The sequence below is a fragment of the Sturnira hondurensis genome, unplaced genomic scaffold, assembly GCF_014824575.4.
Source record: "Sturnira hondurensis isolate 20B ecotype Veracruz unplaced genomic scaffold, ASM1482457v3 Scaffold0021354, whole genome shotgun sequence".
In the NCBI taxonomy this organism is placed as follows: Eukaryota; Metazoa; Chordata; class Mammalia; order Chiroptera; family Phyllostomidae; genus Sturnira; species Sturnira hondurensis.
In genome coordinates this window covers 18,407,639-18,435,501 of record NW_028093985.1, presented here as the reverse complement: position 1 = coordinate 18,435,501, position 27,863 = coordinate 18,407,639, and the positions used below count along the sequence as shown (strand labels likewise).

At 36.6% G+C, this 27,863-nt stretch overlaps 1 protein-coding gene across 1 annotated transcript in view; it reads left to right on the top strand.

Annotated features, from left to right (window-relative positions):
• Positions 1-27,863, top strand: part of KIAA0825 (KIAA0825 ortholog) — a 391,792-nt gene that overhangs the window by 183,171 nt on the left and 180,758 nt on the right. Inside the window, exons 16-20 of the mRNA XM_037032449.1 lie at positions 7,303-7,527; positions 14,730-15,138; positions 19,085-19,244; positions 23,266-23,424; positions 25,237-25,331. Coding sequence (XP_036888344.1) covers positions 7,303-7,527; positions 14,730-15,138; positions 19,085-19,244; positions 23,266-23,424; positions 25,237-25,331 — 1,048 coding nt within the window. The remainder of the gene's footprint in view (positions 1-7,302; positions 7,528-14,729; positions 15,139-19,084; positions 19,245-23,265; positions 23,425-25,236; positions 25,332-27,863) is intronic.

The following is a 27,863-nucleotide window of genomic DNA, read 5'->3' as shown; positions in this document are numbered from 1 at the left end:
ACTTGACCCTCAGCACAAAACAGTCCTGAAAATGACCTAGAACATATCAGTGGACTTCAGGTGCCGGCACGAGAAAGCAAAACTACTGCTCAATCCTAACTAGTCTTCTCTCTAGACTTCGAGTAAATCCTCCTCCATAGGTCAGACAAGTCTCTTCAGACAGGTATTATACATACAGAGAGCCCAAATTGTGTAGGGAGTCTCAGGGGACAAAACTTCAAATTGATGAAATGTCCTTGGTCTTCATATGAGTTGTTTTTACGTGTGTGTGTGTGTGTGTGTGTGTGTGTGTGTGTGTGTGTGGTTGCTCCAGAGTTTATAATATATATCTTTAACTCATCAGTTTACCTTTTAACAATATTATAGCACTTCACAGCTAACCTAAGAACTTTATAATTCTATTTATTCTTACCTATCTTTTATGCTAGGGTTGCTAGGCATGTTATTTTTACTAATGTTGTAAACCCCACAATTCATGGTTTTATTTTTGTTTCAGTCAATTATATTTTAAAGAAGTTAAAAATGAAGAGAAAGTCTTTTACATGTATTCATATATCTAGCATTTCTGGTACTCTTCTTTCATTGGTGTAGATCTGAGTTTCTAGCAGGTATCATTCTCTTTCTATCTGAAATACGTCCTTTAACATTTCGTGTACTATGAATCATCTGCTGTCAAGTTATGCTAGCTTTTGATTTAATGAAATAAGTACTTAGCCTTTATATTTGAAATATTTTTATTAGATATAGAGTTATAGGTTCAGAGTTTTTTTTTCTTTTCCTTTTTCATTTAGCACTTTAAAGGTATTCTATTATTTTCTGGCTTGTTTTGTTCCTGATGATATATCAGTTAATATTAAAGTGTCTTTCCTTTTATATAATGTGTCTTCTTTTTTTGTGGCTGATCTTTAATATTTGCACCTTTATCACCACTTTACAACAATTGGATATCATTGTACCTTATTTTACTTTTCTTTATATTCACTCTGCTTAGGGTTTACTGAGCTGCTTGGTTCTGAGGCTGTTTACTTTTTATCAGCTGGGGAAACATTTCAGCCGTTGTTGGGATGGTTTGTCTTTTGTCCCCTCTACCACCACTTTTTTTCTGTGATTCCCACTGCAGGAATACTAGACCTTTTGGTATTTTCCACATGTCACTGAAGCTGTGTTCTTTGCCGGTTTTTTTGTTATTGTTGTTTGTTTTCTGTTTTTTTTTAGACTTATTTTTGTTTGTGTTTTGGCTTGAATACTTCCTATTATATCAATTCAGTGGTTGTTTCTTCTTCAGTTTCTAAATTGCTATTCAGACCATCTAGTGAATTTTTTTCTTTTTTAAAAGTATATTTTATTGATTGTGCTATTATAGATGCCCCTTTTTTTCTTCCTTTAGTCCCCTCTGTACCCCATCCTGCACCCGCTTCTCCCACCAGTTATCTACCTGTACCCTTAGTTCATGTCACTGGGCTGTACATGTAAGTTCTTTGGTTTCTCCATTTCCTGTACTATTCTTAACGCCCCCCTCCACCCTCCGCACTGTCTATTTTGTACCTACGATTTATGCTTCTTATTCCCTGTACCTTTTCCCCCATTCTCTCCCCACCCACTCCCCATGGACAACCCTCCATGTAATCTCCATTTCTGTGATTCTGTTCTAGTTATTTGGTTAGTTTGTGGTTTTGTTTTTGTTTAGGTTCGGTTGTTGATAGTTGTGAGTTTGTTGTCATTTTACTGTTCATTTTTAATCATCTTCTTTTTCTTAGATAAGCTCCTTCAACATTTCATGTAATAATGGCTCGGTTATGATGAACTCCTTTAACTTGACCTTATCTGGGAAGCACTTTATTTGCCCTTCCATTCTAAATTACAGCTTTGATGTATAGAGTAATCGTGGATGTAGGTTTTTGCCTTTCATAACTTTGAATACTGCTTTCCAGGCCCCACCTTGCCTACAAGTTTCTTTTTGAGAAATCAGCTGACAGTCTTATGGGAACTTCTTTGTAGGTAACTGTCTCCTTTTCTCTTGCTGCTTCTAAGATCTTGCCTTCTCTTTTATCTTGGGTAATGTAATTATGATGTGCCTTGGTGTGTGCTTCCTTGGGTCCACCTTCTGTGGGACTCTCTGAGCTTCCTGGACCTCCTGGAAGACTATTTCCTTTGCCAGATTGGGGAAGTTTTCTTTCATTATTTTTTCAAATAAGTTTTCAATTTCTTGCTCTTCCTCTTCTCCTCTGGCACACCTATGATTTGGATATTGGGACATTTAAAGTTGACCCGGAGTATCCTAAGCCTCTCCTCACTTTTTTTAAATTCTTATTTCTTCATTCTGTACTGGTTGGATGTTTATTTTTCCTTTCTGCTCCAAATTGTTGATTTGAGTCCAGGTTTCCTTCACTTCATTGTTGGTTCCCTATATTTTTCTTTATTTTACTTGCATAGCCTTTACTTTTTCCTTTATTTTGTGACCATACCCAACCGTTTCTGTGAGCATCCTGATTACTAGTGTTTTGAAGTCTGCATGTGAAGGTTGGCTATGTCATTGCTCAGTTCTATTTTTGGACCTTTTATCTGTTTTTTCATTTGGGCCATTTTTTTTTGTCTTGGCACCCCTGTTATGTTGTAAGGAGTAGAGCCTTAGGAATTTGTCAAGATAGGGCAACCACTTTGCTGCATTGTGGCACTGTATGTGTGAGAGGGGTCAGAGAGAGAGCAATACTGCTTGCCTCGGTTCTTGGCCAGCTTTCAGTCACTTTCTCCACTACCCACAAGCAAACTGGGCCCTTCTGGTGCTAATTCCCAGGTGAGGGGTTTTGTGTACATTCTAGGACCCTGTGGGTCTTTCCAATGAACTCTCTGGTGAGGCCAGAAGTTTCTCCTGCCACCACAACCCCCACAGGTTTTTCCAATCAGAGGTTTTGAGGCTTTATTTCTCCATGTTGGAGCCCTGGGTTCTGCAGTCTGTCTCACTCTCCAGTTGTTCCTCCTGGTTTATCCATGCACAAATGTGGGACTGCCTGCTCTGCCAGCCACTGCCTTACCCAGTCCACTATCTGCTGCCTCACTCACCCCAGTCCTCCAGCCACCATCTTGCTGTGAGTCCTCTCCACCCTAGCTGCCTGTCTCCACCCCTCCTACCAGTCTGAATGAATGTTTCTTCTTTAACTCCTTGGTTATTGGACTTCTATAATTTGATTTTTCTGGCAGTTCTGGTTATTTTTTGTTTAATTTGTTGCTATCTTTCTTTTGGTTGTGCTAGGAGGCAAAGTGTATCTACCTATGCCTCCATCTCAGCCAGAACTCTAACTTTACTTTTGTTGGTTTTAACTGAGCATTTTATGTGATTTTATTTTTTGTCTTTTCATGTCATCATGTATAGAGAGAGTGTGAAATTAATCCAAGTTTGCTTTCTTTTTTAAATATGTTTTTTTTGGGGGGGTGGTTTGGAGAGAGAAAAAGGAAGGAAGAGAGTCAGAGAAAGAAACATTGATGTCAGAGAGAAACATCCATTGTTTGCTTCCCATATAACCTACAACCTAGGCATGGGCCCTGATGGGGAATTGGGATGATGCTCCAACCACCTGAGCCACACTGTCCAGGGCCCAAGTTCACTTTCAAATACTATAATACTTCACAGTTGTGTGAGTATCTTATAATAACAAAATAATTCTAATTTCTCCCTTTTGTGGAATTACTGTTATTCATTTCACTTATAAATTAAAACGCAGAAGTATACTCATATGTGTCCATATATAATATATGCATGAGTTAATACATTCTTGGTATAATTATTTTGAACAAACTTACCTGTTAGATCAATTATGAATAAAAAAAATTTTAATTTTACCATCACTTATTTCTTCTTCAATGTTCTTTCTTTGTGTATATCTGAGTTTTTATCTATACTATTTTCTTTCTCTCTAAAAAATATCTTTTAACATTTCTTGGAAGGCAAGTCCACTGATGTCAAATCCTCTCAATTTTGGTTTGTTTAACAAAGTATTTATTTCTTCTTTACTTTTGAAAGAAAATTTTGCAGGATATAGAATTCTAGGCTGATTATTTTTCTTTCAACACTTTAAATTTTACTTTACTCTTTTCTTAATAGCTTGTTTCTGAGAAGTCAAATGTAATTTTTCTCTGTGTTTCTCTAAATGTAAGGTGTGTTTTTCCATATGGCTTCTTTCAGGACTTTTTCTTTATGTTTGATTTTCCAATAGTTTGAAGATAATATGCCTAGGTATAATTTTTTAAAGTATGTATCCTCTTTGTGTGCTCTTAACTTTCTGGATCTGTGGTTTGTCTTTAACATTAATTTGGGGAAAATTCTTTTTCATTGTTGTTTTAAATATTTCTCCTAGTTTTATTTTCTCTCTCTTTTCTCTAGTATTCCCATTATATGTATGTTACACTTTTAGTAGTTGTCCCATAGTCCTTTAATAGTCTGTTCTGGTTTCTTTTTTCTAGTCTTCATTCTCTTTGCTTTTCCATTTTGGAGGTTTCTTTTTCTATTTTTTTTTTGGAGCTTTTTTTTCAGATTTTCTTTATTTATCTTTAGAGGGGAAGGGAAGGAGAGAAGGAGAGAAATATCAATGTATGGTTGCTCCTCATGGGTCCCCAGCTGGAAACTGGCCTGCATCCCAGGTACATGCCCTGACTGGGAATCGAACTGCGATCCTTTGGTTCTCAGGGCTGCGCTCAATCCATTGAGCTACACCAGCCAGGGATCCATTTTGGAGGTTTCTATTGAGACAACCTTAAGCTCAAATATTCTTCCGCCAGCCATGTTCAGTTTACTAATAAGCTGTTCGTTTTTGTTATATTGCTTTGGATATATAGTTTTTGAGTGAGGGGTTTCTTATGACTTCTATCTCTATTTACATTGCCCATTTGTTCTGTTATGCTATCTATTTTATCCATTCACACATTTATAATGTTAATCATTGCTGTTTTAAATTCCTGGTCTGATCATTCTACCATCTTTGCTATATCTCTTTCTAATGCTTGCTCTTTCTTTCAAATTTTATGTTTTGCCTTTTAGTATGTCTTGTAATTTCTTTTTTTTAAAGCTGGACATTATATACTGGTAAAAGGAACTTCTCTAAATAGTTCTTTAGTGATACAGTGGAGAGCTGTTGGGGAAGAGTAAGCTATGTGTCATCCTATGATTAGGTCTCAATTTTTTAGTGAGCCTGTGCCTCTGGATGATATACTTCACAAATGTTTATCAGTTTTTTTCTTCCCTCTTAAATAGGAGAGTATGGCTAGAATGGGCATTTCCCTTCACCTAGGCTTTGAACAGTTAGGCTCTGAAAACCCCACTGGGTTAGGCTCTGTTTTAAAAGTTTCTCCTGAGGCCTTCAGAAGAACAGAGAGTGCTTGGGCCTATTTCAAAATGTTTGTTTTTTCCACCCCACTATGGAAGCACCAGGGGATTTTTCTCTGAAATTTACCATGGGAAACTAGTGGAGTTCCTGAAGGTAAAACTCATAAAAGTGTGGCAGCTCCAATCTCCAAGCCAGATATTTCTGGAGTTTTAACCTCTGACTTGTCTGCACTGAACCTCCAGCAATTCGTCAATTACAGTTGCGATTTTTTTTCCACCCTGGTGCTGCTCCTCCCTGGTAGCTTCTGCTTGACCCTCTGCTCCAGTAAGACATGACTCCCTGTATTTGCCTGTTTGTTCATTTTCCTTGTCTTCACTTTTCTTACACATTTTCAAGAAGAGCTGTTTTTTCATTTCTTCAGCTTTTTATTTGTTGTTAGGATACAATAGCGGCTTCCAGGCTTTTTGTATGCACAGTCAGAAATGAGAAGTTCCTGTCACTTACTCTCTTTTTTTTTATTCCCTCATCTCCAATTTCTCCTTTAAAAAAATCTGTATCTTATTTCTACCATTGGCATCTGTAGCTATTGCTTAATCCTCCCCACAGTATGTCGTGCTCAAGATGTATCAGACCCTGAATCAAGAGCATACTATGTAGCCCAATATTATAACATTTGAAGAAAACTCTTATCTTAGGCAATAATAGCAAATATATGCATAATGCCTACTATGTACCAGTTATTTTACACAAATTAATTTCTGTAAATTTTAAGTAATTACTTGAAATAGAGCCATTATTTTCTATTTTCAGTATCTTGATTTTATTTTAAAAGGAAAAAGCATACTCTTTTAACAATGAGAAGTAGAATTTCTGAATTTCTAGAATTTCTAGATACCAGAGATTATTTTAAATCCATGCATCCAAAGAGTTGAACCAAAATGAATATTAATTATTAGTACAGGAAGGAGGGTTCTTTATTTCTTTCAATGAATTAAAGTCTTGAAACATCATTAAAAAGACAGACAGCTTAACTAACTGATAATTGTGCCGTGTTAAAAAATTTAAAACTCTCGCTATTTGATATTACCATGATCCTCTTCACCATGGTCATTTTAACAATGGCTTGAGTAGCCTGAGAAATGTCAACCTTGAGATTTGAAGGAGAAAAAAAGCATATAGATACTATTGTACCCTGATTCAAGTGGTGGCCCCAGGACTTTGCATCTACTTATTAAAAAACTTGTATTGCATTTATCACATAATATCATAGTAAGTAATAGAAATAATCAGAAATATGGCAGACTGAGAGAAAGAAGGAAGGGGAAAAGGCAGGGCTAGAGGGAGAGAGGATGGAAAGGCTGGCGGAAAAATTAAAAGAAGAAGTAAAGGAAAAGCAAAATCATCATTAACATTGTAGAATATATCTTTTAATTTTTATATGTGCATGTAAAGATGTATTTTTTAATAAAATTGTATGTCATACTCTTTCAACCCAGTTTTATTTTTATACTAAACAACATATGGCTTTATTGTATAGATGAATGTACCTTGGTTAATTAAACAAATTACCAATTATTAGACATTTAGACTATTTCTAATTTTTGTATCTTTTATATAACCATAATTAACTTCTTAGGATAAAGTCTTAGGGAAGGTTAAGTAGATTAACAGGTAAGTAAAATGTTAGAGCTTTTGATATTACTGCCAAATTGTCATCTATGGAGGTCACATGATTTATATTTTTACCAGTAGAGTTCCAAACTACTAGCAAATACAGTATTTCAGTGTGAATTTCAATTCCCTTTGTTATCAAGAAGAATTTTTAAATGTTTATGAACTGTTTATCAGCAATACGATTTCCAGGGTAAAGCCGCTCTCCTTTCGTATAGTTTTACACTAGATCATTAAGAAACTGATTCCCAATTGAATCAGCACAAAATTTTGCCAGATTCTGCTAACTGTAATATGCTGTCTGATTTTGAAGTCTCAACATGCATGGAGTCCGAGCTAGAGATCATCCGATGCTTGAGATTGGCACTGACCGACGCTGTCAAGGACATTGTGGAGCAGATAATATCTGTGATGACCTCCGGGAGACACAGCGAGACAAGCCTAAACAAGCCTGGCATTCCTGAACGTTTGCGCGAGAGCATTCCAAAAGAATGGAATTATGTTCCCAAAGAGAACAAAAGGAAAGAATCAAGCAAAGGTATATCTGTTTTTCTGTAAGGAAGCATCCCTGAAGAAGCAATTTTCTAGGATATGAGATCAAGTAAAATGCTAAAAATAATAGGACTTGCAAACAATATTAGTCTTATTTTTACCATGTATACTTGGGACCAGTTATTTTGTTTACTATGAGTCCTATAATCAAGGAAACTAGAAATAAAAATGACTCCAGTGGTCATTTGCTTTATTTAACTGCTGATTCTGAATTCTCTGTAATGTATTGTGTTCATGTTCGTGTTCACAGATTATTCACATGATTTTGACTAATTTTCTTTGTCTATTGAGTAATCTAAAGTTCGCATTCTCAAGTACTGTTATATTCAGCTTAATTATTCTTTCCTTCAAGTTTTTCTCCTAAGTGACCAATTGTAACTTTGTTTTTTCTTGTTAACACACCCATATCTGTGGCTTTTAGGTCAAAAATAGCACCCAATTTAGTAAGCACATATTTTTCTGACAGGGTATTTTTCTTCTAACAGGTATGGTTCTGAATTTAGTGTGTTGTTCCTGCCCAAGGCAGTGCATCTGCCACGTGTATTTAAGAGCCATCGTTCACTTACATTATTCACTTACTTTATTAATCAAGTCTTCTCATTTGAATGCTTATTTCTACCTAGATATTCCTGCTTTCTGAGAAATTCACAAGGTTCCTTTGAATGTGTACTATGTACTCATAAATCTTCAGGATTTTTTAAGTCAAACCTTTGCTTTTCATAGTCATCCTTTTCTTGACAATTATTTAAAACATTTATTAACAGGTGCTTGCCATTTATTGACTTTTTTGAAAAAATCAAGTTGTAAACTTTTATTACAAATTAAAAATGAGCTTCTTAAAAATCTCAACTTGATTAGACAATACACAATTTAAAAACCTTTAAATATATATTGAGGAAAAAACCCAGGCTTTTAAAAACACATGTGTCATTTCCCAAGTGAGGCAGTTTTAGGTAAAAATGACACCCCCGTGCTACGCAGATAGTGCAGGTAGTTCAGTCATCTGGTCAGTGGGCAAACCGCAAGCACTTAAGGTTGTCAGCTCTGGTCTTCTGTTCATTTCTTGAACAACCAAACAGCAATGTATCCATCCATCAAAAGCAATGTATGTTTTTTACTAATTCTAAAGAAACTGTCAACAGTAAAATGTTCCCGCTCAACCCACTGAAGTCAATCGGAGGGACTAGCCTTTCTTTCATCCTTCTTCACGGAGATCCTAAATGATGTGGCTCTTATCCAGCAACCTGGTATTACAAACTCAAATCAATTACCTATCTGTGACCTTTCACAGTAATATTTTAATTCTGTCCAAGCCTTATTAAACTGCCTTTGAATCTAGTAAAGCCATTTAATTGAAATTGGAAAATGTCAGCTTTTCATTACTTAAGTTCTTCCTTGTCTGAGTTGTTGCCATTGCTGTTCATTCTAGCTTTTGGATATTTCATAGATTTTGAGCAATTCAGGAGGCAAAAATATTGCTTTATAAAAGCATTTTGGAATTCTTCCGTAACATTTCAAAGAGTCTCTGTTTCCAAAAAAAAAGTGCTTACTTTGTACATACCAGCACTATCAGACAAAAAACCTGAGGTTGGGCTGCCTGCCACCAACAAATGATACTCGGGAGGCAGGTGCTGGGGCAAAAGAAAAGGAGTTTATTCAAGTGCCGAACAACCTGGGAGAATAGTGAACTCCTGTCTCAAAGACCATCTCCATCCTCCTGCTCAAGCCAGAGGTTATAGGGATACGGAGGGGAGTGCTTTTTTCCCCCCATTCAATTATCTTTCCAGATTTTGGCATGCTTGGGGCCCTATACATTTTTCTAGCTCTTGGCATGCTTGGTTTAAGAACCTCCCCCAGCCACCATCTTGACAATGGGCGGACACTCCCCTGGCGCTCAGTTTTGTGGTGAGGCTAGTTCTTGTGGTTTTCCTTACTAATCTTTGTAAAATTATCGCTAAGAATTGAAGTACAACACTTCCACAATAGACAGCCATGAAGGGATGGCAACTCACATAATTATGCAAAAGTAAGTAGTGGAGGAAAGTGACTTTACAAAGCATTTTGTGCGTTTCTGGTGGATATGAGGATAGGAGAATACCATTGTTTTTCATTTCTGTCCTCTTTTAGACCAACAGGGCTCAACCTTTATTTTCACTGCAGTATAGAAAGAAAGGTAATTGCTCTGGCCAGGTAACTAAGTTGGTTAGAGCATTGTCCAGATAGGCCAAGGTTGCGGGTTTGATCCCTGGTCAGGGCACATACAAGAATCAACCAATGAGTGCCCAACTATGTGACCAACAAATCTTTCTCTCTTTAAACATGTTTTGAAAAATTTACATGCTAAAAATTGTCACTTTTTCTTTCAATAGATATTTACTAAGTGAATTACTACCACCTCCCAGGCACTGGGGTTGAGGCCAGAGATAAACTATAAATAAGATATCTCTTCTTGCTGCTTGAAGACTATTATAACTTTACAAATGTATACAAGCACCTCAGGGGATATATAAGACAATTATTTGATGTGTGAAGAAAGGAAGGAAGGAAGGAAGGAAGGAAGGAAGGAAGGAAGGGAGGAAGGAAGGGAGGAAAGGAAGGAAGGAAGGAAGGAAGAAAGGAAAGAAGGAAGGAAAAAAGGAAAGAAATTAAGAAGTTAAACCTCACTAAACTCTCATATGGAGGTTATCACTGGAATTCTCCATTGGTCTGTGTGTCAGCGAGCCCTATGTTGGGAACAGTGTTGTTGGGGAGGGGATAGATAGGGCACCTCGGTCTTTCATTAGCTTTTAGCATACAGTAATGAATCAAGGTTGTCATTTACATTTCAGAATCTAGATTTAACAAAATTAATCACAAACACACACAAGTGGCTTTAATGTATTCCTGTAAATCAACAAATCAACTGTAGTTGAAAACTAATACTGAACTTCTGGGAAGTCTCAGACTAGACATACTCCCATAACTCTTGGGATCAAGGAAGAGCTAATGATGACAAGGTGAAAAAGCTCACGTGTTTCTCATCCTAACACGAGCTTTTCTCAACCTATTATAAAGAAAAACAATAACCATCTCATCAGATTTGGCCAAAGGAAGAATAGAAAAAAGGAAATGTGTGGGAAAACTATTTGAAATATAGCTTCCCTTATGTTATTGTTAAACACCAGTCCTTCCTAAGTGAGTACTGTACCTTGAGCTATTTATTAGATAAAAATAGTTTCAAGTCACCTTGATTAGCAAAAGATTTCAAAACCAAGCATTTAAAACATGAAGGCAAACCTCTGTAATCATTTCCAGCAATGTTTTAAGTGTATTTAATCCAGTACTTTGCAAAATTCATTGAAATAATGATTAATATTTAGAGACCTTTTTGCAGATTATGACTTAAGAGACAAGTAGTCAGTAGCTTAAGGGAATATTTGCTCTTCCTGATACAGTGAAAATGACAGAACATGGAAAACGCTGTGGCGACAAACTGAAATGCATATCTTTATTTCAGCAAATACTGTTGTCAGCAAATTCTGTTACACAGAAAACACTGAAACTTTAAAGAAATAAATGTTACAATAAATTATACAAAGTAAGAGAGTTATGGAATCGAGTTCAATGAAAGTTCAGATTTTTCTTATATCAATCAACTTAGGTATTTGCTCCTTTATTTTAAAAAGCAAGTTCTTTTGTTTCTTTGACAACAATTAAATGAAAGCTATACTGGAAAATATATTTTATTAATAGTAAGTTACTTTTGAAAGAAAAAGAATGCTTTGTGGAAAACTGTTGGAGTGACCGCTGTCAGGAACGCTGGGTTCCGGACAGGACCCAGAGGTAGCCCCATAAGGAGAGCGTGTTCGTGACGATGTTCGCACGTGAATTGTTGAGGAAGAGACTGATGGCAAAAACACATCAAGTGCTATTGGGAGTTGTGCAGGCAGTTTCTTCTATAAAAACAAAAAATATCCATTTTATCAAAGCCACTATTACCCTTAAAAACATTACACTTGCACACCTAAAAGCTTAGAAATAGAATTTTCTAACACGATTAAATCATTCCAAATACAAGTTTAAGGGATTTTTGAACATTTGGCTTAAAAACACAAAAAATATTTTTCAGTTTGTGTGGAAGAACAACTAACTGACGTCCTGAGTGGTGAATAGTTATGTGTCAAATGTCAACAACAGCCTCTTCTTGTTTGGTGGCAGAGATTGGAAAGCAAGTGCCCTGACTTCACCAGCACGGTTCCTGGTCCATGTGCTCCACGTGGATCTGTGTGTGTTGGTGCAGTGGCTGTTCCCACTACCACACCTATTAAAACCAAGTCGGGAAACAAACCAAACTTAGAACCCGACCTTTGAATCACTGTTTCGTAGAGTGTTGCACACAGGTGTTAAAAATAATGAACCATATTAAATTATTGTGTTCTTACTCAATGTATTCCTGACATTTTATAACAGTAATAAACAAAAATTTTAATCAATATTAAGACATTCTTTTGTCTTTACCTCATCCATTGTTAACTTCCCTTTTGCTTATTTTATAATCTACAAAATATATTATAGTCAGGGCTACCTCGTAGGAAGGAAGAGATGATAAATACATAAACATACATATCACGTTGAAATTATTCTAAGTAATACAATATTTTTCACATCCATCAGCTCTGAACTTGAGATACCTCTTATGATATATTATATATATATGGCTCAGATAGGAATTAGGTTATTTAAATAAAGACAGAAAAATAAGTGTGTGGCATTCTTAAAAGATTCCTCCCTGGTGTGTTCTTAACATCATCATAGACTCAGAGCTTCTGAGATTGGTAGAATGTATTTATTAATTTGTCATCTGCCTAATGGTTCTGATTGGAATTTGCCCTAATTTTAATGGAGTTTTGGGGATTTGAGTACCTGGTATCCTCAAATTTCATAAAATATCACAAGTGCAGGTGTGAAGAGAATTGGTAATCTTTACCTGATACCTGCTTAGATTGTTGAATATTACTCAGTGTCTGCAGTTAAACCCTCTTTAGGATCAACAGAATATAAGAAATAATCTTTAACTCAAATATCTGACAGTGGAATGAAGAATATGAAATAGAGAAACATAAAGAAGCATAAAACATATAAAATACTTTAAGAACACAGAGAAGAGGGGTCACAAAGGAATCTCTTATTTGCTTTATTTGTATTTTAACCCTCATCTAAACATTTTTATCTGAATTAAAAGAAAATATTTATTGAGAAGCCATTTTTTACCAAGTACCCATTTAGGTGCTTTCACATTTATTGTTTTATTTAAGAGAGCAGTTTTATGTGATCATTCAAAGATATGTTGGACCCAGTTAACAAATGTAAAAAGACTACTTTAGTTAATTTTTAAAATGATTCTGAAGTTGTCATGAAATTCTGGGGAGTCACACACTAGACGTAGGTTTTCCAAGAGCTTTGTACTTTTTTAGAGCGGTTGACTTCTTTAAATGTTGCAAATAACTTGAAAAATCTTTCACATTGTTTTACTAGTTTTGTTCAGTAAAAAGAGTAAATGTGTTACTGTTAGAACTCAAAGCCATGTTCTATAGACTTCTCACTTAGTTCTAAGGTTTAAGTTAATTTATGCACATAGAGGATTAAAACACAGTACTTAGCTTTGTGGGATACTCAAGAAGCAACAAGATTTTTTCCCTGCCCTTGAGGAGCCTTTAGCCTAATGGTAAAGGCAACTCACGAGGATGTAGTAACAATACAACATAAACAATAATATATGATAAAACAAAATAGGGTACCACATGAGACATATAGACACCGTTACCAAAATAGTCATATAGACATGTTTAAATGAATTCATAGGAGGAGAAGACTTTGAAGCAAGAATTGAAGGATGTGGGTGACCCATGAAAAGAGAGCACATTCCATGTGAGAATGCTGAGATATTCAGAAGCCTGAAGTGGGCCAAGCCAGTTTGTGAGGGAAACAATGAGTTTGGTTTTAGTTATTCTGAGTCAGTGATGACCAGGGCAGAGAAAGGGAATACTCAACAGGGAGCTGAAGTTTTAGGACTGCTACCCCAGGGAAAAGGCCAAGACTGAAGATTCTGGAATCATCTGGACAATTTTTCTCAACCAGGAGTGATTTTGCCCTTGGCGACGTTGGGCAGTGCTTGGTTGTCACCACCGAGGAGGGTGCTGCTGGCATCTAGGGAGCAGAGGCCAGAGATCCTGCTAAAACATCCAGCAGTGCTCAGGGCAGCTCCTTGCAATGAAGGATTATCCAGCCCAAAATGCCAATAGTTCCAAAGTTGGGAAACCCTGATCTAGACAGGGAACATCAGTAGATCCTTCAGAGAAATAACAGCGAACAAAGAAGAGTGTGTATAATTGTGGGTCAGTGAGCCATGGATTTCTTAGCAAATACCCATCTTTAAGAGTTGTTAGTAGGAAGTGGAACTAGCATAAGACACAGAGAAGGAAAGAAGAGTAATAGAGGTAACCATGAAAGTTGGTTCACTCGCTTATTCAACGAGTGTTTATTGAATGACTATTATACATGAGGTACTAAGTGCTGAGGATAAAGCAATGGCTTCATGAAGCTCAAACTCTAGTAGAGGCTGACAGATAATGAACAAATGAGCTAATTATTAGTTGATACTAAGTGCTATAATAAAAACAACGGACTGGGGTCTAATGGAAGGAATTGGTCTGGGAAAGAAAGGGCATGAAAGGACTGCTTTAGCCGGGTGGTAATGGAGGGCTCTGTGAGGAGGTGGTGTTTGGGCTAAGACTAAAGGAAGAGGAGCCTGTCTTGGTCAGAGCTCAAATGATGCCCCCATGGGCTCCAAGGGAGCAAGAGAACGGCTTACGGAAGTAAGGACCACAAGGAGGTTGAACAGCATGTCCTTGCTTTTGTTAGCTGAGAACATCTGAGCCCTTTAAACCCGCCGTCTTAATACATAAAAATATATAAATAGTAATCCTGAATTTTCTAATCTTTATTTGTGGAAGAAAAAATAAGTTTGACATTTGGGAATTTTAGGCAGTACCACAGGGGTTCCCAGTCGAGTTCTGCCAGAATATGTCAAGCTCTTCTCCACAATTTTCTCCACAAAAGTTAGACATCCCCACAGAACACTCCAAACAACACAGTGATGCAACACAAATGCTAATATTAATCATACCTTTTCTTTCTTTTCTTCCCCAGGCGTCACAAGGCTTGCTGCTGAGGCAGTATCTATTGTAATCAGCAAGTTACCTACCGTGATTGCATGTTTGCCTCCCCCAATTAAATACTTCTTTTTTCTGTCTGAGAGAAAAATGTCAAAAAACTTTGTTGACTTGAAGAAAGCTAGCCTGCTCGTCTGGAACTTGATTGTAATTATATGTCGGATATTTGAGGATGGAAACACTGTGGAACTTTTAACAGGTGCCTCCCTTGACAGATGGAGGAAAGAGAAACTGGGTTTAATCTGTGCTTGTTTGGAGAGCATCATGGGAGAGCAGACAAGTAGCCTTAATCAGATGGCCCAAAAGGTCATTCAGAGTGTCGAGCAGCAGAAACCCAACTGGATTAAATGCCAATTGCTGAAAGCAAGGAAATTGAGCACTGAATGGTAAAGCAATGTTTTCCTTTTACTAAATTTCATCAAGTACGTTCACAATAACAAAATCCCAATAAACAACAACAACCAAATAGTCAGATAAGTGGGGATGGTCATTTTGGTACCTTGGTGGGAATTTTGATGAATATCAAAAAAGGTAAAAATTGCATTAAAAAGTGGATTGTTAGACGTTTCTTGCCTTATTAAAATTCGAAACCCATTGATACATGGAACGCTATACTTGCTTGGTCACCGCAGTAAGGTTTCTGATGAAAAGGGTGGTGGTTAAACCCAGGAGACTCGGGTTTCACTCCTTTTCAGTGTGCAAACAGGTATCTAGTGGATAGCCTGGAGCTTTTTGTAAATGGATTGGGCATGGAGATTAAATTAAGAAGGAATTAATGGATATAAAAGGCTTTTTATTGCTTTCTGTGTACCTGATTGTCAAAAAGGTACACATTTTTCATCTGGTAATGTAAGAATCCCAGAGGGCAACTGGGGCATATCACACTTGAGCTATAAACACGCCCAGCTGTTTCTGTATGAAAATGTCATCCTTCTCATAGGTTCATCACCAAGAGCTAAATGATTTGCGGTATTGCAGAGATTTTTAAGGGTCCCTGATGAGTTTAAATATGTACATAGAGTCCTCCTTTGTTAAAATTAGTCTTCGGTATAAAATTGCATGATGCAGATAAAGGAATTATGGTTCATACGGTCTGCAGATCACTAAGCCAGTGCCCCCTCCCTGTTTACATCACTCACACACAGTGTCCCCATTCTTTTAAAATATGCTCCTGTCACCAGCAGATCCTGTTATAACTTTCTTCCTCAAATGACTAGGAGTTGCTGATTGTCCTAGTACATGGTGGTGATAAAGAGTGCAGGCTTTGGTACCAGAGGGACAAATATAAATGGGCCATCCTATGCAAGTAATAGAGACTCTCAAAGCCTCATTTTCTGGGATGATTCCAACCTGGTAGAGTTATTTTGAGGAATTAAATAACATTCGTAAAGTTCTTGGCATTAAACTTAAAACTAGTAAGCATTTATTTATAAACTCTTAAAATACATTGAACTCACTGGTTAATATAATGAATACTCTAGTGGTTTGTATTAATCTGTAAAACATTATATTTATCCAAATGGGGAAATGTCAGCGATCATGATTTTCCTGGTCTTGTCATACTGATTTCTAGAAATTTATTCCTAGGATGTCCTGTGGGTAAAGATAACACTAGCAGTCAGGTAAAACCTTAGTAACATTGACAATGACCTTCTTAATCTTTACATTTGCATTTGATACCAATTTACAGTCTTTAATCCAGTGACTAAAGATTAAGGCCGGATGTCATTATCCATGGCCTTCACTGTGAAAGGGAGAGAATAAAGATGAGTAAAAACAGTGGATCTGATTATAGTTACAAAGTTAAGTTTCTGATCCTGCTGATTTAGGAGCCCTTCTAGCAATAATAAGATCAGTTTAAAGTATGTCTCAGTCAGACACCTGAGGCTACATATAGGAGTCCATAAGTGAAGTGGTTTCCTTAAAAGTTTAGTTCAAGTATTTTATAAACAGCACCAACACACGTGGTATCTCCTATGTAGGGAGTTTAGCTAACGTTGGGCTAATCAGCTATCTGCTGCAACAGGCATCCAAAATAGTGAATTGCTGACTTTAACAAATGTTTTATAGCCCTCAAAGATTCTCAATATGTATTATGTGATTATGTAATTAGCACAATGCTATGTCCTTCTCTAGTTCTCAAATGATATCAATATAAAAATGCAGATTTTAAAGTTATCACATTTATTTCAAAAAGAGTTCAATTTGACTTATTAATTTACTTTAGGTAATTTCTTACAGGATTTGGATGTTATAGAAATGTTTTTTCTTGACTTTGATTTCTCAGTTGTGTATCTGATATGCAAGTAAACTTCCACCTCTACATATTTCTCATAAATTGACAAGCATTTATATCATCTACACTATGAGGAAAATGTATTTTAAACAATGATACTGTATATAGGGGAAAGTTGCCTTAGCTTTACCATTTTTTTTTAAAGTATGGGAATTAAACTAAATAGTTCTTCTGTTAAGATAGATGAAATCTTAATTTTCCGTGAAGATTATCTTGGAACTACACAATATCATTATTAGCTCGATTTCTTTCATTTGCACCCAGATTTAACTTTGATTTTATGGAAATCGTGCAAATAACTGCAGTGGAAAGTGGCAGCCGTAAGCATTGCTCGTCTTGCATACTGCCTGAAAGCATTACTATTCATTAAAATAACCTTCACTTTGTAGTAACACTCAAGCTGTAAACAGTCAACTTAGATTCTGGAGAACACACAGCCCAAAAAGTAAAGAAATGTCTGTCTTTGCAAAGTAATTTGTCGAGTTGAAGATTATTGTTTTTCATCATGGTGACCCTGACTTGGCTGGCTGGGTGCATATACAGATTAAGATTAATGCAGTTATTCCTTGGCTAAGGTCTGCCTCTTTCAGGGCACATTCTCCCTAATGACATGATTGATATGCAGTCCCAAATCCAGAGAGGAACTCATTAATCATAGCATTGACTGAATCCAATCATTTGCTTCACCTGCACAGTGATGGACAGGAAAGGATACAATTCAGGGGCTGACACTGAGGCAGTTCTTTGTCAGAGGACCTCAACTTTTACAATATCAGCTTCTGCAAAACCTGATGAGAAATGTTGCTTGCAACCTGTATGCTGCTTCAAGATATTTACTCTAACTAATGAAAAATCTCAGAGTAGGATTTGCTTTATTTTTTAGCGAGACTTATATGATCATAAAGTTTTTTTTTTAAAGAAGGATGTTTTGAAGCTACATGTGGAAGCAATATAAAAGTTAATGTCCAGCAGCTGGGTATCATTTGGTTCAGTCTTCAGGTCAGCGGCACTGACTCTTAGCAAAACTAATTTTATAATCATGGCAAAATCTCAGTAATGAACTGCAGTATATAGCTGATTACACCACAGTAAATTTCATTTAGTATGGGAAACAGTGGAAAACCATGTGTTTTCTTAAGAATATTTAGATTGCAAAGCCTAACATGATCCAAATAGCATTTGCAATAAAAAAATTAGTATGGAATATATATGATTTAAGTTGAATATCATGATTTAATTTGCCCTTTTAGTTTGGGAACTTTTAAAAATATGCCATCCATTATTCCTATGTAAATAATGTTTAAAGTCAATAATAAGCATATGAGTACTTATGATAGAAGAAATATTTCCCAAACATAACTTGCACATTCCTGGGGTAGTGATAGTAGATCCTCTTCCTGGAAGAATAATCGGGGTAGTGACTTGTACTGTTACCGAGAAGACATGGGAGAGGGGGCATATACTTTTAAAAGGCAACAAGTGTCAAAAGGCCAATTTAAAATACCCAGTGGTAAGCACACTGCCAGGAAGCACCCAGCCTATATTTAGCATAATGGGCTCCCCCTTTTGACACTTTAATTAGTCCTTAATGTGTTCTAAGACAGGTGTAAAGAGGAATCTACAAAAGACAGAATACCAAAGCTATTTCTGGCATCAAAGATACTTTTTACCCTCAAAGAGAAAATACAAATTATTTCTTACATGTTCTTAAAAAGAAATGTTTTGTTTTCATTCCATGATTATGGCAATTTCAATAATTGCAGTAATGGGAAATGTTTTATAGATTGGAATATAAATGCAATAAAGAAATGTTTTAAAAGAAACAATTCCATTTTTTTGAAATGCTTTCAGGTGCTTCGTTCTAAGACACCGTATCAATGAGCAGCAGCAGTCTGGGAAGGCTTACCTATTCGAGGAAAGTCTCTGTGGGTGCTTTGAATACGAGACTTGCGTGGACTCTCCTTGCTCACTCTCTGAGTATTTTCCATCTTTACAATTCTTTATCACTGATATATCTATGCTTTCTTTGTATTTAGTGTGTTTATGACAATAGAGAAAAGCACAGCCTTAGAAGAAGGAGGTATTGCTCTTGAACTGACTGAGCAGAAAATAAACATGATGGTCCTGGATATCTGCCACAAACCAGGTGGCAGCAAGTACCTGAGGCAAATTTATCACATCATGCGGCTCAATGAGGTAGGGAAACGGCCTTTTTACCGAGCAATTAGGTGTGTACTGGCCTGAGGCAGCGTCTGCTGGCAGCTAAGGGTTAGTCAAGGAGGTGATAATACTTCTTAAAGTCAATAGCAAACTCAATATTGTATTATTAATAGAATCTATTTAGGCCCAGCTCTTCTGCATTTGTACAGCAGAAGCTTCACGGAAACAGTGTAGGTTTTATTTATATGGTTTAAACAATAACTCGGCTCATAAACTCAGTTCAGTTCTGAATCATATAAACTAGAGGTGGAGTTTGGGAATTGTCTGTTTGTGACTGTTAAGCTAATGTTAAAATTTGGTGTTTGCGAAATGAAGAATTTTCTGGACAGATGTAGCTCTTCTCCTGTGGACAGCATACTTGAGTCGGTGAGGTTGGAGACTTCTTACATAATGAGAAAACATCTAAAGAATATTGAGCCACACACACTCAGGAGCAATTAGCTTAACCCCAGACAATGCATTAATGTGCAGACACTGGCTGGGACCCATGTCATGCTTGTGCACCTCTCAGCTGGGTTAAGCCTCGGCCCTTAAATGATGCAGGCAGTTTTAGCAAAAATGCGAAGAGTGGTGTCACAGTTATTTACTTAAAACAATACAAGCTTGCTCACTTAACCAGGTTTTTAATTTGATCATATATATCTGAATTAGAATGCAACATCTCATGTGAATAGAATTATGTTTATTTTTGCAAGCACAGTGTAGTTTTTGGAATAGTAAAAATTGAATTATATGATGTGAAGATACAGTGTTTATCTCAATGAGGTAGGCCTTAATACATTTCTACAGAATGAATTAAATTGTCACAGCATTTTACAACGGAGTTACATAAATGTTCTTCCCACTGTTATCTATTGAAAGTTACTTCAAGTAAGTCTTATTTCCTGGCTTTCCAACAGTTAAACAACCAGTCAGTAACCAGGCGATATAATAGTGTATCCCATGATCACCGGGAAAGGAACTAAGGAATTTGTGGCTATGAAAATGGTCCTATCTCTAGGGGACTAGAGTATGGAATTCTTACAGAGTAAAACAGCATATCCACTCTTGCTAATGATCCCTCCCACCTTGTTTTGGATTTCTTTTTGAGGAACTTGGGAACTCCTGGCCTTGGCTAACCAAAAGACCTCCATTTCGAAGTCATGTTCTTTATTGGCACATCCACCTGACCACCCAGATTGGCCAAAATCACTGGTAATTACTGAGGAACAGATGTTGCAGTGGGATTCACTCAGATCCTTAGTAAAATGGCATTACAGTAGATCTGAGGTTAGCAATGGCTGGTATAGATTGCCAAACTGATAGGCTAGTCAGTCCTCTTTTTAAAAGGCCCACGTCACAAGAAAGATCAGTAATCAGCAGTAAGTGGAACTGACGAAAATTAAGTTGGATATTCAGGAAACTCAAAGGCTGTTTCCTCTTGAGCCCGTGGAACTCTCAGGCCGTCGTTCTGAACAGGTGTGCTTTGAGATCTCATGTATGTAAGATTCTTTACTGGGCCACAGCACATTTTGATCAACTAAGTTCAAAGTTACGATGTTTCTTTTGTTATGACCTCATATACCTACTGTTACTGCAATGCCTGTCAGATGGGATGTCGAGCTAAGCACTAGTGCTCAGTGAGACATGGTGCTGCAAGGTAAGATGTGTACTGTGAGGCTAGAACCAAAGAAAGTAATGAGGATGTTGACTTGCGATTACTAAAATAGTGCAAGCATGAAACCCAAATAGCAACACAAGGGTGACTACATGATTAGTGTAATACATATGGCAGCTTTTGTACTGTGAGGTAGCCTTATGTTGTAGGTGAATTTGCACTGAATGACCGTTCATTTGATGAGTATCACTATGAGTCTTCAGCACTTTCAGTAGTGCTGCTCATATTAAAAAACGTGAAACAAATAGAAAAGCATCTTCAGGTACAGGCCCAGGTGAGGAGAACAATGCGTGTGCCATTGAGAGACAGAGAAGTTATGGGAGAAAATGAGTTTTAAAATGTTTGTCTTTGAGATACAGGTCAGATGTAGGAGCATGGAAGTTCTGGCCCATCAGCACAGGAGAGGGAGGCCATTGGTATATGCATCGGGTGGCCTTCCGTGAGTGTGGTAGTTCCGGTGATGAGACTGGTGGAGCTTTTCAGTGAAGAGAAGTAGAGAAATGACAGGTAGATGAATAAGCTTTGATTTAACTTCACAGGGAAGGTGTTCAAGAATGAATATTCAAAGCGCATTTCTTCTAAAGGATAGTCCCAACTGGCAATAAATCTGGTTAAGGCAATGTCACAGAAAATCTGAGACTTTTAAGAAGTGGTAACGATAAGTGCCAACCTAGCAGAGAAGTCAGAGAAATTAACAAAGGAGAAAACACCATTGTATTTACAACTGGCAATAGAGCCCTTCTGCTTTTTGAATTGTGGAAACAAGCAAACAAAAAAACCCCAAAATATAGTCATGTAAGAAGAGGAAATCAGTGAGAAGGATTATTAGCCAAAACAAAGCAGTTTTTCTAATGGAAGGGGGCATTTTATTTCTTTTTAAAATTTTACTTTCAGAAATCATAATGGAGAAAAATTTGTTCCTTCTCAGAAATATACATCTAGGTATAAAATTATCTTCTGATGGCTTTATTGATATCTAATAATTTTAGTAAGAATCCTTGTGTCTATCATATAGCATAGAATTGATTTTTTAAAAGATGTGATCACAATGAACAGGGTTAAGGAATTACTATCATTGTTAAGTAGCATTTTTCTTTACTGTCAGGACTTTAGGATCTGAAATTTGCATTTCACAATGCAGTGGGTATTCTCTATTCATGGAGTTATACAGAAATAGGAAAAAAGCACATTGGACTGAGACCAGAGACGTGGCTTCTTGCCCCCAACTCTACAACTCACCCCTGAGTGACCCCAGGCTTGTCCCCTGACCTTTGGGAGCCAGCTATTGCACGTGGCCTGAGCTAGAGTTTCTCGGACTTTCGTGTGCCTCCCAGTCTCCTGGGAAGTGATGACACTCAGATTCTGATTTGGTGGGGCCTGAGATTCTCCTTTTCTAACAAGCTCCGAGGTAAGGCTGATGAGGCTGATCGGGCATCAGACTTAGAGTAATTAGAGTTTTCTAGAAAACTTCTACAGTCCTTCTCAGCTCTAAAATTCTGAACCTAGTCTCCTTCCTAATGTTGCAGAAAAAAAATTACATTACAACATACTAAAAATTAGGACATTTATTTATTGCATGATTTCCTTATTAATAGTAAACATTTGATAGTTTATCAGAAAATTTTAGTAATTTTTATTTGCTGCTTTGCAAAAAAGAGATCTGTAAAATAGATTAGGATTGTTTACCTTATTTATTTAGGGATGGAAAAATGAGAAGTAATGCAGTAGCTTGCCTTTTTCACTCAAGCTGGTACTGGCAGTTGGGGGACTAGAATTGTATACTCTGATCTTCTTTTGTACCTTGAGATTTTTCAGGCTACAGCATGGAAATAGAGTGTAGGCACTTGCATTGTAATTCATTCTTCATAGAGTGAGGCTGTTTGTAGTGAAATTTCAGAGTACTTAGCACTCTGCTAAGCATGGAATAGGTAACAACTACACTTAATAAATAAATGAACTGTCTTGTACTGTGAGTAATTATGCCCCTGAGTTAAGTTTTGGTAACCAGATATGTTAACACATAAACCAATGAATGACAAGGCAATGCCTATTAAGAAAGATTTCGATGTATCAATCATACATTCCTGGTGTAAAAAATTGTTAAATGTTTTCTAATCTATCCTATATACTAGGTGAACCTGTTTTTTGATGGGTTTATTGCAAAGCTGATTGGTACTCAGCTATGTTTTTCCTGAAATTGTATTCTATCCTGAGGCAAGTAAGTAATACAGTGTAATCTGGCAAATGTGCTCAAAGAGTAGATTTGGGTATTGATCAGTTTATTTTTAAAGAGAATATATGCTCTCCACCAAAATGACTTGTAATTTTTTCCCCTTCAAGGAGTATTTAAAAGAACAGCTGTTTTCTATGAATGGTTCAGAGGAAAAGCCATTACCCATCCGACCTTTAAAAACAACCTTGAGGAGTGCGGAAGATCAGCCTTCTGCTTTTAACCCTTTCCATGTGTACAAGGCATTTAGTAAAACCATGCTAGACCAGGTATGTAATGGCAAATTTAATTTAAATGTGTGGTTTCTTTACACTAGTAACAGAAAAAAATGGTCTGTGTTTGAATATTTGCTCACAAACCTTTTTAGTAGGAAGCAAAAGGCCTCATATTTACTTGCAGGGTCTGCACAAATTGACTTTGAAAAGTTATTTTACCTTCTTCCTATTTGTCAAACTGATTCATATGTTTGGTGTGTAAAATTTAGCTTTTGACTAGGTCAGTTCACCATGGGCAGAGGGAACATCTGTTTGGCCATGTCTACAGGAGGACCGAAAACCCAGGCATTTTCCAACAGTCTTTCCCTCCCTTGCTGCCCTCCACCCCCATCCCATAATACCCACTCCCACAAAGCACCCTGGAGTCTTTATCTAATTTATCAGGCAAATTATAAAATATTTTAAAATTAATTATAAACAGAGCATTGAGCTCCTATTTTAGGTTGCATAAAGTAAATTAGCTTTTTCAAAAATATATGTATGTATAACCCTAAACACATTCCTAAATTTAAAATGAATTTGCTAATGATCTTAAAGTCAGGATGTTTGAAATAAAGTCAATACGATAAACACCACACATTTTTAAATGTCAGATTATGCCATTGTTTAAGCTGAATGTTTCAGTAGTTATATTAAAAACATCACCTTTATGCCAAAGTATTTGAAATCTAAAGTTGCTTTTGCTTTAAAATTCATTTCTTTGGTGGCTTTTCTGAGAAGCTTTTTGACAGACTATTTGAACTAACAGGGCAGAGGAGAAGGATTGCCTAACCTAGAGCTCTGACGAAAATAACAATTAAAACAATGGCCTTATTCGGGATGCAGATAATATTTTTGCCATGCCTGTTGCAGCCGCGGTCCACACTCATCAATACAGTGTAGAATAAGACCTTCAAATGCTGACAACCCAGGGCAGAATTCTTCTGCTCTATGACAGGATTGCAGTGCTCCATTAATCAGCAGGTGACAGGGCATAGTTCTTGTTGGATTTTAAACATCGGCCTGTATTCTTATTATCAAAACTATTTAGTTTAAGGAGAATAAGCATCTATAATCCTTTGAAACCAAATATATTTTATAAGTTTGAGCTTATTGGCTGTTTTCCTGAGTTGTACGTTAGATTGCTCCAAACCATAAAAAATCATTGTAGCTGTTCAATTATCCTCACTTCATTTAAATAAATGGCATGTTTTATTCAGTTCTGAAATATGACATTATCTTTTACAGTAATTTTTCTCCTTACTCTGTTGTGAAATTATCTATCAAATTAAAAAAAAAGAATCATGTCATTTCCACTTAGAAGCCCTTATAATTTCCCCTTTAAAGCATTCGCAACCAAAAAGATAACATTAATATCACACTCTAATTAAGTGGTGTTCTAATTTGAGTAGTAACACTTCCAAGTTTGTTTTCTTAATTCAACTTCTGGGTTGGATTAAGAAAAGACTAAAAAAAACTATAAACCGATATTCGAAAAAGTTACCAATTATTTTGCTTCACTTTTCAAAGACTGCCCTCAGAGAAACTTGTTGGGCAATTGCCATTAGCACTTGGAAGAATAACGACTCGAGAAATTGATTTATATTTTTATAAATAATGACTACATCCCCAAATGGATTTATAAATTAATTGCTGTCTTATTGGAATAAAAACCTTCTTCTGTGGACATGATTGATGTTATCTGTCTAAGTCCTTGTTCTGGACCCCCCTCCTTCTTAGTTAGTCTATCACAGCTGGAGCTTTAATTTACTGATCATATTAACTCTGATTAATAACTAACAATAGCATCTTCTCATTTATCAACAGTCAGTCATCACAAAATGGAACTGGAATTGGTCAAACTTGCTGCCAAATTATCTGGGACTGGATAAGATGACCTTCAGTGTACTGCTCAAAAACAGGTAGGACTGAGAGTTTGCTGGATCTGGTTGGGGGGAAATATATATATATATAACACTTTATGTGTAGGGTATGTAGGTGTGTATATAGGTATAAAGATCTGAAATTATATAACATATACTTTCTAATTGCTGTTTTTAAATAAAGCATTTGCATAAGGCAGTATAATTTTTCTGAAATGAAATTAGTTGATTTTAGTTTGAATTTTAAATATTTTGACTGTGCATGTAATAGCTCAGTATTGTAAACAGCTAAAGTTATTGACTTGAGTGTCATTATAATACTATGCCCTTGTTTACAACAGTGGACAGTAATTTAATGAATGCATACAAAATGCCAAGCCAAATCAACTAGTCTAATCAGGGGAAACATATAAGTAAAACTGTCATGATCAAATATTTTGCTTTTCAGCCAGTTATTGTGGCTCTATCTTGCTATAGCCTCAGTTGCACATTACTTTACACACGGGCACACACACACTCCAGGGCAACTTGATGAAAAAATCAATTTTGGCCTAGGAATCTAACCATGTAATTTATTTTGCACAAAAGTATAAACATTTTCTTTGTATTGTGGATTAATTAATATGGTTTTAAAAATATGTTTGAAGTTTTCAGTGAAAAGTGTGCAAGGTATAAATTTTATAAATTGGATTTCTCTATTAAGTATCATATTTTCACATAAAATATATGTTGCATGAAACACCTTTTATTACTCAAGTATAATCTATTTGCTTATAGTTACACATTGTGATGTAGAATGTATTTCTATGTTTATTGAAGAATATATTAAGTATCATTTTTCCTGAAAGTCAGTAGTGACAATGATACAGTACAATTGTCAAGTTACCCTTGAAAAACCTGGGTGCCCATAAGAAAATATCTTAAGAGAGAAAGAGAGACTCCAGTATTTCCCAGAAGGATGCTTTTAGGAGGGGAAAAAAGGCAGCTTTATTGCCAATGACAACTGTGCAGCTTAAACATGCAGTTACAATGGTATTTCTAGTATTTTACCCCCAAATAAAGCTCATTCACTCATCATGGACAAAGATGAACAATCCAGAAGCTTTCTTATCAAGGCCAGAGCCTTCTCCTAACTTACCAGCTGGCAGGCAGTAGTCCAGAATGCACCCTATGCATGCATAGTGCCCCAGGGGTGCCCCGTCCTGTCCCAAAGTTGTGTAGAGAGGTGGGAGGTAGAACTGATGGAAGAGAGGCCAGGTCTGCTGTTGAACCTATGGTTACGTGATGTTTACACAGTGTTAAATGTCTATCTGGAACCAAACTAGGAAAGGTAGGTCATTTGTTTCCTGCTATTTGGAAAGTTTGGGGTTTATATATGTTAACTACATTAGGAGGTCTTTTACTAAGTTTTCTCCAGCTGTAAATTGCTGCTTCCAATCCACTAAATGGTACTCTAGGGGCAGCACGTCCTTCAAAACTTATTGCATCTGCTCTGAATAATATTATCTTTTGAGTGAGTTTGTGTTTTCACCAAAATTGCATACTGTTATTTTTGTTTAACAACTTTAGATACACTTCAATTAGGTTAATAGCTATTAAAGTCTATTTCCCTAAAATATGCAATGTTATGTGCAGGAGTGAGTGGAAGAAAAGAACTTGCACATATTTAGCCAGAAGTAACAGGTCAAAACAGTTCTCTTGGAAGAGGGTCATGAATTTTTAATAGAAACAGCTAGAATTTCATATTAATAAGAACCTTAGATTTTTGAAGAATGATATACAAAGCATTCTACTCCAAACTACTATACACCACAAGGTACAATGAACACAACTGATCTACTTTAAAAGGATGGAAGACACCAGAGAGTTTTTATCTCTTTTAGCTCATTCCCGTTATTTTCAGAACATTATTTATAAGACTTGATCAATACTGAACTGGTAAGGAAATTGTTTTTGGTGCTTCTTCTAAGAGACTCTCTTGTTTGGCCTTCTCTGAAAATGCTGATTTGAAAAAAATAGTGCATTGAATTTTTGAGGACATAGTTACTTGAAAATGAAACTGCAGAACCTTCAACTTTTAGAATGAGTGTTACCTGTGCCATCTCACATCCTTTGCTCACTATCAGGCCTCATCTGAAAACACTACCCTTCATTTCATGATGTTCTAAGTTCATTGCCTTCTTCCTGTTCTTTGGATTCTTTAAGCTCTGTCCCATCACAGGCTCTGTAATTGCAGGTCCCTCAGCTCTTCACATGGTTGGTGCCATCCTGTCAATCTGGGCCCTCCTCGGACAGGCCTTTCCTTTCCACCCATCTAAAGTTACCCTGCAAGTCACCCTAGCATTCTACTTTACTGCGTATTCTTTTTCTAACTTTATTTTTATTGTTGACATTATTACAAATGTCCCCATATTCCCCCTTTTACCCACCTCTACCCAGGGCCATCATCACACTGTTGTCTGTGTCTATGGGTTATGCATGTACACTCCTCGGTTAATCCCTTTGCCTACTTTCATCCAGTCTCCCCTCCCCTCTGACAGCTGTCAATCTGTTCCATGTATCCATGCCTCT